This window comes from Prionailurus bengalensis, chromosome D1 (assembly GCF_016509475.1).
Source record: "Prionailurus bengalensis isolate Pbe53 chromosome D1, Fcat_Pben_1.1_paternal_pri, whole genome shotgun sequence".
NCBI lineage: Eukaryota > Metazoa > Chordata > Mammalia > Carnivora > Felidae > Prionailurus > Prionailurus bengalensis.
Genome location: NC_057346.1, coordinates 70,179,320 through 70,194,644, shown reverse-complemented (window position 1 = coordinate 70,194,644; position 15,325 = coordinate 70,179,320). Strand labels below are relative to the sequence as shown.

The 15,325-nt window shown below is 51.2% G+C and overlaps 1 protein-coding gene across 10 annotated transcripts in view; it reads right to left on the bottom strand.

Annotated features, from left to right (window-relative positions):
* ARNTL (aryl hydrocarbon receptor nuclear translocator like) overlaps positions 1-15,325 on the bottom strand; it is a 99,937-nt gene that overhangs the window by 17,360 nt on the left and 67,252 nt on the right. For 5 of the 10 annotated variants that reach the window (XM_043580707.1, XM_043580706.1, XM_043580704.1 and 2 more), the window contains 8 exons: positions 13,899-14,020; positions 13,078-13,230; positions 10,785-10,823; positions 10,428-10,469; positions 8,731-8,888; positions 7,030-7,109; positions 2,582-2,674; positions 1,327-1,444 (listed from right to left, as the gene is read on the bottom strand). In XM_043580707.1, the coding sequence (XP_043436642.1) occupies positions 1,327-1,444; positions 2,582-2,674; positions 7,030-7,109; positions 8,731-8,888; positions 10,428-10,469; positions 10,785-10,823; positions 13,078-13,217 (670 nt within the window). In that variant the 5' untranslated portion in view covers positions 13,218-13,230; positions 13,899-14,020. Of the gene's footprint in view, positions 1-1,326; positions 1,445-2,581; positions 2,675-7,029; positions 7,110-8,730; positions 8,889-10,427; positions 10,470-10,784; positions 10,824-11,465; positions 12,141-12,212; positions 12,330-13,077; positions 13,231-13,898; positions 14,021-15,325 lie in introns of those variants that run through there. The other 5 variants (XM_043580709.1, XM_043580710.1, XM_043580711.1 and 2 more) reach the window with 3 other exon arrangements.

Here is a 15,325-nt window from a genome sequence, read left to right as displayed (position 1 = left end):
ACAGCCTGGCCCGCCCCCGCCCCTGCTCTGTTTCCCTCCACAGCGGGAGCTACACCTCTGTATCCATCCAGAAACGTTTGCCCTGCTCTGTTCCTCTCTTCACCTGGCACCCAGTAATTCATCCTTTCAAACCCACCTCAGTCGTCACCTACTCGGGGCTGCCTGTCCTCACGCCCACACGAGAATGAATCATCTATTCCCCAGGCCTGCTTCCACGGCGGTACCTGTGCTGCAGGCTGCCGTCTACCTTCTCCTCTCCCTGACTCTATGGTAGGAGCCTTAAAGGCAAGGACCAAACGTCCTCATCTTCTTCTCCTCACGTCACTAAAAAATTTGCCAGGCCAGACAGGTAGCAGGGGCTGCGCCGAACTCTTAGGAAGACGACCGCCTTAGTGTCAAGGATGGTTTAAAGATTCCTCTGGAGGTGTCACCCTCCGGGAACGGAAGTGGAGAGTGTGGAAGCAGGAAAGTGGTCGGGCCTGACTGCGCCGACCCACAACATCGCCACACTGACACTGGGCCTGCTACGTGCCAGGAACTGCCCCGCAGGCTTTACGCACGTTCGTGTATTTAATCCTCGCAACATCCCGATGAAACAGGGTACTATTTTGTAGATCAGGAAGCTGAGGCACAGAGAGGTGAAGTAACTTGCTCATGGTCACACAGCTTGGGAAATGGTGGAGCCAGGAAGTGAGCCTAGCCCTGTGATTCCAGACTCCATCCTCTTAACTGCTAGAGTCTGCGGCCTCCCACGAGACTGAGACTGACGGGAGGAGAGCTACCGGGCAGGCCTCACACCGGAGGCTCAGGAGGGCTACGGGAGGGGGAAGCTAGGGGAGGAGGGGAGCGGTGGTTCCACTGCTGCAAGAAGGAAGCTGGGGCGGGGCGCGCAACTGATGAGGAACAACCACTTTGGTCAAAGAATCTTCGATTTAAACGTCAAATTTTATCTGAAGAGGCTGCAGGTGCGTAACTCAGGTAAATAGAGGCGATGTTTCCGGGGGGAACAAACAAATCGCACTGGTGTGAGCCCTTTAAACTCAGAAGCATACAGTTGCGAACTTCTAGATTCTTGGGGGGGAAAACGACTGAAAATCAGAAAGAATCAAAGTAGCTGTTGTTCCTCTCGGTGAATTTGGACGCTGAGTTGTTTCTCTTTTATGTACGTGCAACAAAACCGAGACAAACACGAAGGAAGGTAGATAAGTGCATTTAGCCAGCGACCCAGATAAAGGGCAGAGGAGGGGGGCCAGAGGCCGAGACCACGGGGCACATGCTGCGGTCTGAGTGGCCCCAGGAAGCAGCCGCAGCCTCTCCTGTACTCACTTTTTGCATCTATGAGCCGCTCCCGGGGCGCCGTGTCCGAGGAGGAGAGCTGCTCCTTCACTTTGGCGATATCTTTAGGGTGCAGGTAGTCAAACAAACTCTGGCCAATCAGATCGTTCTGCGGGGAGGAAGCATGAAACCGGCAAGTCAACAGCACGTGGTGTAGAACTTCCCCAACCAGTGCCGTGCCTTTATTTTGTATTTCTAAGCGTGAGAGTTTCAAGCATTTCAAATGTGAGCACGTACACGTGTCCAATCGCTTTGCCTAGGTATAGACACAGGGAATGAGGCACCGGGAGTCTGGTTGTGATAACGCAGGAGCAGAGAAGGGCTTACTTATATTTGTAATTATATAAATAGCTCATGCTCCTCCAAGGCAGGAATCTTTCAGCGGAACGCGTTCCCCGTGATTTATTTCTGATGCCCACGAATGCCCGTGCAGGAACACAGGGCGTGGGTGCTAATTCTAAGCCTTTCCGTTCTGAAACAAGCTGTGTCAGACTATGTGCCGCGACAGCCTCGTTCTTTGTGGAGAGGATAAAAACTTCCTTCGTCACTATTCTCTGAGACCAAAAAGAGCAAGACGCTCTGGGGGACCTGAAACATTAATTTCTAATTTATGTGTTATTTTGATTCTTCAGTTACCAGCTTTCCACGCAAACACCAGCATGTGAATGAGTGGGTGAACAGACGAATGGGTGGGGGAATAAGAACTCCAGGGACAGAAGAGGTGAAAAGCGCTGCTCTAGAAACTTTCGTAAATGTTTATCTTATCTGATCCGAAGAACAAATCATAAAAGGTAGGGGTTATTACCATCATTTTCTCTTAGGGGAAGCCAAGGTTAAGCAGAACTAAAAAAGGGACACCTCATCACACACACAGTGTGGGTGGATTCCCATTTTTTTTATCCTCTGGTATTAGATTATCTGCCTTTCCTTGCTGGGCAGCCCCTCCCCCACTCCCTGCCCCCTTTAGTTACGGGATATTCATTTCATCGCAATAAAGCATAAAGGTGCTGGGGAGATCAGCGTCAAACCCGCCAGTGAGGGCAGCACGGAAAACCTAAAAGCTTTGTCTACATTTAAATTCACTTCTCGGTGAAGAAATTAAGAACTTTCTGGAAGAAGCCTTGGGCTTGGGGGTTACAATACGAGCATTTTACATGACTTGTATATTCTAATTATTCTGGAAAGGGGGGGTGACCTCTCTGGCGGCTGTGAGGCTGCCCGCCACCTACAGACCCCGGAGCAGTACCTGGCTGTAGTTGAGGATCTTGAAGACAGACTCTGAGACAAAGAGTATCTTCCCTCGGTCACATCCTACGACAAACAAAAATCCATCTGCTGCCTAATCAGGAGAAATGGATAATCAATTTATCACACTTTAGGAAACACGATCTGTAATCACTCTGATTGCAAATAAGGATTTCTTTGGTACGTAACCAAAGCACGGAACTGCGCTCATCGACCGTAAAATTCTCTCCACGGCAGACCTATCTCATCTAATGACGACAAGGGGACAGTCCAGCTGAAGTCATTTCTTCAACGCTGAATTCACTTTAAGAATTCTCCTTGGAGAATATGAAGGTCCGGCAAAGTCCTATTTTATTGCTTTAATTGTAACGGTCTGTGCAGAATCACAGACTCTAGGATTGGAAGGAAACTTTAAGATCAAAATCCCCTCTCCAACATCCTGGCCACCATCTGTCCTCAACTTGGACACTTCCACTTACAGAGCACTGTCTCAACATTTGGGGCGGTGTGCGGTTTGTGGTTTTTATGCTGCGGGTCTGGGGAGGCGCTGGGTAACTAGCATTGTTTTTACCCCCACCCCCAAAGGATTCCAACGTACACAGGGTTGAGAACCGCTGCTCTCAAATATCATTCCTCCATCCAGGGCCGGGCTGCTTATATCCCGAGAGAGACAAAAAAGCAAAGCCAAAACCTCCCCCCTACATTCTTTTTACCTCTTCTTTACTTTAAATACAGGTAAAAATCTGAAGTCCCAGTGAAGGCAGGTATGGAGACAAGATGCTGTTTATTGGACTGAAGTGGATAAATACCAAAGTGTCCGAGAGCTCAGGCTCCATGGTGTACACGTGTGTGAATCCTACCCACGAGTCTGCAGCTGGACAACTACCCAGCTCCCACAGGGCTCCCCCCACCCCACCCCGGGCTGGGGAGGCCACATACCCGCTCCTGTGCTCGCCCCTACAGTTCTGATTCAACATCTTGCTTCATTCACTAGTCCTTGGTCTGTTCTGTGGCCAACCCTAGAGAAACTCTAGTCCCTGTTCCCTTTGGGGATGTCACTGAGTTCAAAGAACTCAGAAATGAATTCATGTGCCAGAGGCCCAATAATGGCACATGCACCTGCACGGAGACGCAAGCAGGAGGGGCCGAATCGCTGCGGCTGAGAACGAGGGAGGCCGCTCAGCCGGACGGGAGCTGCGGGTGGGCTTTTCCTGAGCTGGCCCTCGGTGCTGGCAGGGGACGACATCGGGGCAGGGGACGACAGTGGAGAGGAAGAGCCTGTCCCAGCCCCATCTGCTGGAAGCCCCATTCTGTCAGAAAATAAGGTATTAATAACTTTGCCTTCCCTGGCAGCCCGTCTCACACCTAGCGAGAGGAGTGCTTTGGGGCTTTTTGTTGATGAAGTGAGGTGCCACAAAAGGGGCTTGTGACATCCTGGAGGGAACGCTGGGCCTGAAGCCCTGACCTGAGCAAAGTGGGTTTCAGCACCTCCAGGGAGAGAGTGGGCTGCGGAGGCCAGCGTAGGGGAGGCTGAAAACGTTCGGGCTTTCACTTCGCCACCAGGGGAAGGAGCCGGGACCCAAGGGACAGCAGACGAGCAGAGACTAGGAGGAGGCCACCAGCAGGGCCGAGCCATAGGAGGACGAGGGCCGGCTCACTCTCGGGGGGAAGGACAGGGTCAGTTACAGGTGACACAGAAGTCCTGGGGGGGGGGGTCTGCCTGGTTTTCAAAACATGGGGGGAAGGGTGGAAGATCCGGACGTTACAAACTAATCCGGCTGACCCCTCCCTGACACGCTCTTCGCTGAAGACATCCTGAAAGTTCTTAATAAAGAAAGCAGTCGGCTGGATTTGAACTGGTAAGCAAGAGCAGAAGTCCACCTTCTGCCGCCAAACATGTCAAACCCCAGCTGAGCGGACCCTGCCTTCTGCTGAAGCAAATTCCTGGGACCTGGGCAGGAATTCCTGGAAGGGGCAGGCGTTCTGTGGTACGTCATAGCCACGGACACGTGCCAGGGAGGGGAGCAAGGGTCCAGCGGGGAAGACAGATCAACGCTGATGCCTTTGGGCACAGAGGCACAGGAAAGGCGAGGCCAACACGAAGCATCTAGCTTAAGCAGCACTGAAATCCTTGTCTCACGCCCTGATGACGCGGGCATCGGATACGAAATTTAGAGAAGTTATTAAGCATTCGTCATTACAAAAAGAGCTAATTCATACATATTATATACATAAATATGGAAAAATATATAGATGTGTTATATACAACATGAACTTCACGTGTTTTACATATAGGCGTTCGTGTACCTATATATGTACATGTACCTATATATGTAATTTTTTTTCCTTAAAAACAGCAAATTAGGAGTATGGCAATCAGGGCCAGCCACGTTAATTCGTGGGGCCCAGTCCAGACTGGAAACGCAAGGGCGCTTGTTCAAAAACGAGGGCCTTCCAGATGCCAACTGCAGAGCGCTAAGCCAAGCCCCAGGCCACATGCGGCCGCGTAGGTTATGCACCCGTGAAGCCAGCCCCGGTGGTCTCTGCAGAGATGCTGCAGACAAGGTTTACGTCTTCATTCAGCAAGGCCCCCCTGAGAACAAGGACATCCTCATGAAGAAGGATGGACAGAGGCGGGCAGATCTGTGTCTGAGTAACCATGCCCTGAGGGTGGTGGCCAAAGGGCCACTCCGAACTTGTGGGGACGCCCTGGCCCCCGTCTAATGTGTTTACTGCTGACTTGGATTTACCTGGAATGGTGCCATGCACATAAAGCAAAGCCTCAACAGGATCTGTTGTGTTAGTGCATGAAAGACACAGAAGGCAGGCCTAGCAGATCTATTAAGGCACAAGAGGCTCCAAAGGATCACAGACAATACACTGCAATGTAGGACCATCCGATAAATAGATTTTGACAGAAATAAAAGAGAAGTTCAAAAGAACTCAGTGCACCTATACGGGATGGAGAACACCTGGCCGAACAAGAATCTACACACGAGACGGGGAGGGACAGTAGTACAGCTTCCCAGAGCGTGGCACTCCTATGATGGCTCTTTGGCAAAGAACGCACCAGAACCATTCCACCCCAGGCCAACCAGACCAGCTGAAGTTCTGTGCCACCTCTAAAGGAAAATCTAGCCAACGAGTGTGGCTCTGCAAAGTGTGTGTGGCAAATGCTGATGGCGGGCCAATTCCTAACCCCCGTCTCTCTTGCTGGCCTCTGCCACGGAGACTGGACAAATCTAAATCCTTGGCCTGAAGCTAGGGGTGATCAGGTAACATCTCCTGGAGAAGCTGACATCTACTATGAAGCTTTCAGGAAGGCGTATCCTTTCTCGATAGGAGGGACAGCTGGCCTGGACCCTCCCCTGCCCCTGGTTTCTGGCTAGCGGCCCCCCTGAGGAAACAAGCCGTACGCTGTGGGTCAGCAGGGCTGTCCGAGAAGACAGAAAGAGCCTGATCCGTCTGCCCTCGTTGAGCCACTGCGCAAACCCCTCGTGGCCCCACCGCAGGACCAGCTACGTTTGAGAAACGCAACCCTGTTTGTTCATTAGGTCGTCTGTTCCTTGCAGCGGAAAGCTTTCCAATTCAGACAACCTATCAGGAGGGGACGGATAGAGAACGCTGGAGTGAACACACAGACCAGATGTACAGAGGACCGGAAGGCAAAGTAGAGCCGGAAACGAGGGTGACGACGGAGTAGCCTGTATCCTAAGGCTTGGCAAACTCCTATTCAAAGAAACGGGCCCAGATGCAGTCAGGCCTTAGCAAGCAAGGCCCACCCTGGCTGTGGGGGGTTGGAGGCTGCTAGCGCTCCCAGTGAGATTTTTCTAGTTTCCTTTTTACAGTTTGCAAGAGGACGTGTTTCCGAATCCAGTTTGTTTCTCTTCAGTTTCCAAGTGGATCTCACTCTCGCCAGAGGCAGACCTAATGTTGCACGGCGCCACCTCAATGGCCTCTCTGCAGAGACGAGCAAGATGAAGCAATCGCTTCAGTCAAGAGGGGAAAGCCTCACCTCCCCCATTTCTTCTTCTCCTCGAGCAGAGGAGTCTCTGGAAGCCCTGTTGCTTTGATGGGATGCTGCTGTAAAGATGTACGCGGAAGCTTTGTGCTAGCGGTTAAGTGAGAAGGGAAATTCTCCGTTGTTATCAGTCTCCGCCCCTTTCTAAAACCTTCACTCAGGAATGGGATGCTTAGCCACCCATTTTTAACAAAACCCTGCCTCCTCTGAGGCACAGGTAGCCCGGGCCTTCAAGCTTTGTCTAAGCAACGGTAGAAGGGGAGGAGAAAGACCCCAGGGAAGGAATGTGAAGACCAGACAGACAGACAGACAGAGGCGGAGACGAAGTGGGCCTCCAAAGGTGTTTAGACATCAAATTACCACACGTGGGTACCTCACTCAGAAATGTGTCAAAGTGTGGACAAAACCATCGCCTCACTGCAACATACCCTGAGAATGAGGTGTTTCAATTCATCATCTGACAGAAAAGTTGGTTTGTAGTTCGCTTCTGTGTATGGATTGGTGGCACCTGAGGGAGGGGGGAAAAAAAAAAAAAAGAAAAAGAGAGAGAGTTGGTACCCTTTCTACTCAGGTGATGTCTCGTTTCACGTCACTGCCTCCAACCTTCCGGATGTGGCCAAGTCCCTACCACCCGGGACTGCAATCTTCTCTTCTTTCTCCTCAACAGACACAGGGGGCTAGAGGGGGCTTCAGACAGAACCCACCGTTGCCCACGGGGGACCTGACGAGTTTGCTCTGGTCACTGTACGGGAGCGAGCCAAGAGGTAACAGACGGAAGTAAAAATCTGTTTCCACGAGAGAAGGCAGCTCTGGAAACCAACCCGCAGAGGCTCCCGGAAGGGTCCCCTCCTCCCAGGATCTACATTAAACGGGTTGTCTAGCAGTCCCTCAAATCCACGCTCCCAGCCTGCCTGGGAAATCATCCAGTCTGCCAGGCCCTGACTAAGTGAATACATTGTAGAAGGCATCTAGTGGGAGTTCTTCATCAGGGTGAGGCAACAGAGCTTGGCACTCCTTCCGTGAGCCACGCTGGCTCCTCTAGCACGGAAAGGGGACATTTAAAAGGCCGTCAGTCTGGCATCTTACAGAACAAGGCCAGCAGCGAAGGACCTGGAATCTGCAGAATGGTTAGAACAGCGAAGCAATAAAATGGAAAAGATCCGTAACCATTCAAAGTACCGTAGTGAAGGAGGGAGACAGGATGGGTCTGGGATTTTCAGATCAACCAACAAGGCACATACGGAGCCGCATCCCTGTTCTTTACGGTAACTCGACGTTTGTCACTCGTTTCCTTCCGCTTTAATAAGACTTAGCTTCTAGTAATCGAATCTCTATCATCTTCACTAATAGGAAGCTTTAGATGCCATTCTCACAGCACAGGACATAACATGGCCATGTCTGGGTAACACTCAAAAGTCAGACAAAACCGACCACTTCTTATTCCTGGTGGTTTTGTGGAAACATAAAGACTCAAGTCTTTTACCACGCAGGTCACAGGTCTGACTAAGCACCCGCTTTCAAATTTCCTCGGACGGTGGTCCGAGACTGGCTACGGAAAATGCCAGGAACAGCATTCGCTGAAGTTGCCCGATACACCGCAGATTCCTCCTGTGGTTTGGGTAAGTCACTTCCACATTTCTGCCTGTTTTCTCACCCGCCCCACATTCAGAGAAGGAAAATTCTGCCTCCCTCACAAAGAGTCTATCTGGCTTGGGAAAATTCCAGGAACATGAAAATATCATCAGTGTTCATCCCTGACAGTAAAATGCAGCAAGAACCATCGACCAGTGACTCACTCTTTAGAGGAGCCATGAATTCTCCTCTTCAAAACGGAAACGGACTTTTCTGTGTCACGCTGTATGCGTGGGGTCCAGGCACACACATATGCCAAATGGACATCAGCAGTGTCCTCTTTGACGTGCGTGTAGCCTGATTGTCATGTACACATGCAGACACGTGCACAGAGCACAGCCTCTACCCGTCACGTCTATTGCTGGAAATTACACGCCTGTTACTCAAGGCTACACATTGGCCAGCGACTGACAGTGCCTTGGGGACTCGGGAACATCCTAGGCCAGGCTGCTAAAGTTTCTGGGCAAAGGCATGAAGAATAAAGCCCCGGGTCTCACCTCGTAATGTTTTCATGTGCTGAACAGCCATCCTTAGCACAGTGAGCTTATCTAATTTCCTGGACATGGCATTGCACGTAGGTACCAAAGACGCCAATTCGTCAATAAAACTGTTCATTTTGTCCCGACGCCGCTTTTCAATCTGGCTGTGGGCTTCCCTGAACAACAATAGGAAAAATGATTTCTATAAAACGAAAACGAGCCTCACGGAAGCGATGACAAAGATAAGTTAGAACTGCTTTCGACATTGGCCGGACTGGGGCACCTTTAGAATTTGTACAGTGTTTTGAACTAGACTTTTCTACTGAAGTCACCAGAAAAGTGGCTTCACTGCCAGGTCAGTATGACTATTTTTTATGCTTAGCTCCTATTCAGAGACATAAAGAAATGTCTTCTCAGAGTTGACTGTACTGCTCATTTCTCATTTCTTTTCCTCTTAGTCTCTGTCAAGTTGGATTTTAAGACGGGTGTCGAAGGAAAGCGAAGGGAGGTGGGGGCGGGGGGTGCAAAGAGCAAAGCCTCCAGCACAGCCACTGGGGGGATCCTGTGGTCCCTGGGTGATCTCTGGGGTCTGTGAAGACCCCACCGTGCGACCTGTCAGAGACTCAGTGACCGAGTCACCAGGTAACGGACGCTGCCATCTTTGGACCGACGATGACCCCACCAAGATACAGCAGATGCCACATCTGTCCCAGGAGCTTCCTCTGAAGGCTGTCACACTCCCACCTCCCGGGAGTTGCTGCCTGCCGAGGCAGGAGGGCGCATTCACGGGCACACACGCTTTCCCTGACTGGCTTACCCCTGCCGTTTGGGACTGTCCCCCGTGGCGGCACGTCAGCAGTGGAAATAGAGTTCGCTGCCAGAGCAACAGGGCCACCAAGCAGGACCTCCCACCAAGGCTGGGCTGAGAGGGGAAAGCTACCAGTCTCGGGTGAGTGCAATTCTGCAGCTCCGATTCTGTGTCATGACACAGCCTCGGATGGCCCCGGGGCTACTGCAGGAGAGCGGAGGGCCCACACGGATGGGGTCAGCGAGCATGGCTAACGGCACAAAGGACCGAATGAGAGAACCTCCTCGAGGGAGCAGGCAGCCCCCACGCCTGGCCTTGCAGTGCAACACGGGCTGCTTCGCGGGGCAAGGCCCAAGAGCAGAGTCACTGGGCCCGGTCTCTTTGGGAGGGCCCTCCGGTCAGCAAGGGGCAACCCGCTGAAGACGGTGGAGGACAAGCTTCAGCCTTAATGGACTTCCTGCTACTTCCCAAGTCCCCTTCACGTGAAACGCACTTCGAGAGCCAGGAGTGAAGTATGGAGAGGGCGAGGGGCAGGCAGTCACATCAAGCCAAGGCCCCCACCCCCTTCCGCATCTCCTAAAGGATGCTTAGACGGACAGGGACCAGACACAGAGCCGCCTCGGCGGTCCTCAGAGGGCCCAGAACCAGGACAGTTTACAGGGAGAAAGAGGGTCCATGCTTACCTTGTTTTGGGTTTTGTTTTTAAATACTTTTTGGTTTTTAAGTTTATTTTTATTTCTTTTGAGAGAGAGATAGCAAGCAGGGGAGGGGCAGAGAGAGGAGGAGACAAAATCCCAAGGAGGCTCTGCACTGATATGGGGCTTGAACCCACAAACCAGGAGATCGTGACCTGAGCTGAAATCAGGAGCCAGATGCTTAACCGACTGAACCACCCAGGTGCCCCTACCTTGCATTTTTGATCCTTCCTTGGTGCTCTGTATATTCTAACCTGGAGGTGGGGGAAGAAAAAACAAAAGATAAAACACAATCCCTGGGAGACTAATGGCAAAGTTATACAGCTCTGTTTACTTCCCAGTTGAATTCATTTCCCTGCTTAATCCTGCTCATCTCTCTCAACACACGAGGGCTCTTGGCTGTTAGCCACTCTGGGGGCTGCGGAGACCATCTTGAGCTCCCAGGCTCAGAGGCTCCCAACTTATCCCCAATCGAGGACATGGGTGAAACCCACACCAACTACCACAACATGTAATTATATAAAGAAAATGGCTATAAAGGATGAAGTTCATGACTAGGTTCATGGTACCTTCCGTGAGGGTCATCTTTGTCCGTGTCCATGGTTTCTCTGAAAAAATGAGAGAACATAACTATTTGTTAACAAAGACATACAAAACTGTTTCTTACAATATAGAAGGCTCTCATTTATCCAGAAACTAAGTAATCAGAAAGCTCAAATAGCCAGTGTTGACTATCGACTTAGAGTCCAACAAAGACAACTTGAATCTCCTACACAAGGACCGCTTCTCCAGAGTATCAAGCAAAAGCTAGGTGTCGTCTCCGAAGAGTTTGCATGTTAACATCTTTTACAACATATTTTGAACATCGGGAATACACAGCATTATGGAAGTTCTTAATCAGAGTAGCCAAATAACTATACTACCTCATTCCCCTCATCGTTCTGGATAAATGGAGTTCGTTCATTTGCAAAACATACCAAGCCTCAAATATACGTGTGCATACATATATATTTGGGGGTGGTGGTGAGGTGAAGAGGGGGAAACCAAAGTACCCACAAAGAAGCACTGAGCAGAGCCCTCAGGCAGCTTTTCAAAGGCACTGCTACCCAATGTTCTGGTTCTCAGCAAGGTGGGGAACCCCCAGGTCCGAGGAGCTGGGATATAGGGCAGGAGTGGGGCTGAGGGTCCTGGGTCACCAGCAGGGATCTACCTCCCTTTCAGAGACTCCAGAGATCCAAGTTTCAGGGCACCTTGTGGTTCGGTAGAAAACAGATGGAAATCCTCCAAGGAAGGAGTTCCAAATCCTCCTGGGGTGAGCTCACACCCTTCTCCAGCCCCTAAGTTTACCAGGAGGGCACTGACGAACACCTGAGCTTCTCTTTTTCTTGTATCCTATTAAGAACAGAGGGATGTGGCCCTTCAAACAATGTAGTCTCAAGGGCAAAAACAACTTTCCCAGGGGCACTGAATCACACTGTGGGCATTCTAGAACAGTGGTCCAACCAGGAGCCCTTGATTTCCTCATGGGCAGGGAGTTTCTGTAGCTAGTCCTAAAGCTCAGAAGCAATCATTCAGGCCACAGAGGAAAACGAAAACCCCCCTCCCTTTTTGTCTAGACTCATGTGTGGTCATGGAGGCCCAGATGATCATCCCAGGTGAAGAGAGCTCCGCCTGACCGATCAGACTTTAGCACATTCAAATTACAGGGAAAGGGATCATGGGTGCCTAATGGGGTCTCCATGAATCATCGAAGATTTGCAAACAGGGTGCATGAGGGAAACCTGGAGGTCTCGGGTGGGGACAAGGTTGGAAACCACAGGTTGAGAGAGCAGAAGTCTTAGAAGGCACCAGTGACTCTATCAGCACTTGCCTAAGACAAGTGGTCCCTGGAGAGCGTCTCCTGGCCTCCCTGCTGGGAGTGACTACACCCTCTCCGTACTCACACCCACTCTCCATCCCCTGGGCGGTTGCTTGCTCAGTCATCTGGGGTCACTTACATATTAATCATAGCACCTCCTAGTGGGCATCTGACCTTCAGCCACTGTGCTCCCCAAATTCGACCTGTGAACTTCAGCAGAAAGGACATCTGCTGTAGGGGAGACACCTCCTTGGAGATTTTCCCTCATTAAACAAAAGAAAACCTCTTAAGTGGACATTTGGATGAGATTCCACGCAGTTGCCTCAACCAAACAAAACGTGCCTTTGAGTGTTCTACGCAGCACCCTACTGCCTGGGGGTTTGTACAGATAGAGAAGAGTCGACTGGAAGTGTGCAAATTTACTTACTCAAAAGAAAAGTCATCAAGTCTAAAAAGAAACAAAAATACTATTTAATATAACAGGTACATACTAATTTAAATAATGTTTCAGGACAGTATCAGTGTTCCTACAGTGTTTTGGGAGAGGACCTGTACTTATCCCTTCTACAAACACAATGAAGCAGCTGAGGTCTTCCTCCGAGAGAGGCCCTCTGGCAAAGTTCTCTTTGAAATCACCGAGATTACATCCATAGGCTTAGCCAGCTTGCTCAAAGGAGCCAAGGATGACGAAGGAAGGGGTACAAGACCTAACTCGGGTTTAAGGTTCTTTCTTTTCCCTCGACGTGGAACAGTGTGGGGACAGGAGGGGGTTCGTAAGTGCCTCAGCAGTGCTGGAGGCTGCCTCCTGCTGACAATCCACGGGGAAGAGAAAGAAAGAAAAAAAAAAAAAGCCACTCGTGCGGCCACCTAGACTTGGCTCTTTCATTTCCATCCCTTTGCACCAAGAGGACCCCTTCTTCCGGGAGGAATGGTAGATGGCCCCTCGATGTTCCGGGAACAGACACCAGGTTTGGCCAGAGGAACATGAACCCTGAAGGGCTTACTGGTAGTCGGTGGAGCTGCCTTTCCGCTTGCGGTTGCAATCCGTGCCGCCGGGGCCCAGGGGGCTGGAGAGGAGGTCGGTGGTGCCCGGGGACATGAAGTCACTGATTGTTGAAGAAATGTCCATTCTCTGGTCGGCCATTGGAGGTCGGGACCTAGCACAAGGAGGCACAAAGGCGCGTTTGTTGCCACGTGCTCTTCTCACGCGGTGGCGGGCCAGGGTGGTCTGGTGGAGGGCCGGGTACTTGTGTATTGCACTAACACCGCTGCCACCCAGCCAGCTGGGACAGGGACGTGGCAGAAAGGAAAGAGCGTCGTTCAGACTTCACGAGTTACGGCCGAGCATTTAGGTTCACCTGCTCACTGTTCTGGTGAGGACACAAAGCTCAGAGAAACCGGGTGGCTTCTCCCGTGCTACGGCCGAACCCAACACGCTAGGAGTTGTCGCCCAGCGCTCCCACCTCGGAGGGGACCTGCTATTCCCTGACGGTTCGATTTTCTTCCAATCCATAAAGCAAACAGGATTCCCTAGTTATCTTTGTGTTTTTGTTACAACTTTTGAAAAAGTGAGGGGAAAGCAGAAAATATCCTTTCTCAGACTTGAAGTCTCTCTTGGGAGCCAGGAAAATATGGTCCCTCCCTATCACCGGGCCAGGCAAAAATCTGTCCTGTCTTTCCCGGCTGTCCGTGGTACCCCACATCCCCTGCAAGGAAAAGCTGCATGAGGACACAGAGACCTTGTAGAAAACTTTGCAAAACGCCTTGAGAAGTCACATTTCAAAAGCGTGGAGTCAGCCGGCCCAGCAGAGAGGCTGACAAGTACCTTGCGAGGGACTCCAAGTCCAAGCCGAGTTGAGAGGGCCGCGCACTGCCCGCGGACGGGCCGAGCTCCACACCACGTGACCCGGGCGCTCACTCCCTCTCCCTGGGCTCAAGTTGCTTCATCTGCAAAGCAAGAGGGGAGACTGTGAGGCCGTTTCCAAGACGACGGTCATGGCCACAGATTAGTGCACCAGGGTGAGGAGTGGGCCAGCTTTTCACTTGCGGGGCCACTGCTGGAGGGAACATCTTTGTGCTCTATCCCCAGGCAGCTGCGCTATGATCTCTTAGGACAAATGTCTAAAAGCATGACAGAAGGGACCGCACATAGTATGTCGGGGTACATTCTGGAACACCGTGCTTCAGCAGAGCTCCAGTAATTTATATCCCCAACAAGAGTGCCTGTCAATCTGAAGAAAAAGAACAAATCCCCATTGGTTTTTACTTGCATTTTTAAATGATTACGGATGGTGTCCCTATGTTTATAGGCATTTCTCTGGTTTCCTTTGTGCCCACTCATGTCCTGCTTTTCTACCGTATTTTCTTCAGTACGGACGGGCCTCCTAACTCATGTTCACCTGGACACCTGAACCTGCTGGAAGGAAAGCACACAATGAACTAGCTGCCCTCACTTTCAATCCACGACCTCTCACCACTGACGCCAGTGCTGCCGGTGGCCCTGGAATCCCCTGCTCCGCTCCTGGGAACATCACACCTGCTCTTTTGTCCCCATCCGTACTCTCAGCTGATACTTTCTGCTCTACTTCACTGAGAAAAGTGAGCACATCTACGGCCCACCTACAAGCTGCTGCTTAGGACCCTCTGCCCCTGAGGGGTGGGGCCTCCATCCTCTCTCACTACTGAAGACCAGCACTCTCGAAGTCTCCCCCTGCCTCCGACCCTGCACCATCCACTTTCCCCCCTCTACTGGATCACTCTCCTTTGGATAAAAACACACAACAACTCTCCTCTTGAGGAAAAAACAAACGCTTTGTTGAACTCTACGCCCTTCTAGTCCCTACCTCATTTCTCCATTTCCAATTCCTTTCCTTTTACTTGCTATAAGCCAACTCAAATTGGGCTTTTGTACCCATCATTCCAATAAGACAGCCCCCGTTAGGTTCCCCAGTGACCTCCTCGTTGCTAAATCCAGTGGCTGGTCCTACATTCCCTCCCTAAGTGCCCCATCCCAACACCTGCTGGAGCTGATCTGGCCCTCCTCATTGGCTCTCGGCTTTGGGGAGGCCACCTTCTCATTGTCCCCTTCCGCTTCACTGGGGCACCTGTCCCCTGATGGGATCTTTTGTTGGTCCCTCCTCCTCTCTCACCCCTACATTGAGGTCCTGCGGATGTCATCACACTTCCTGTGTTTATACCCACTCCCTAAGAGGTCTGTGTACTTTCACTGCTTTAAATATGATCCACGCTAGG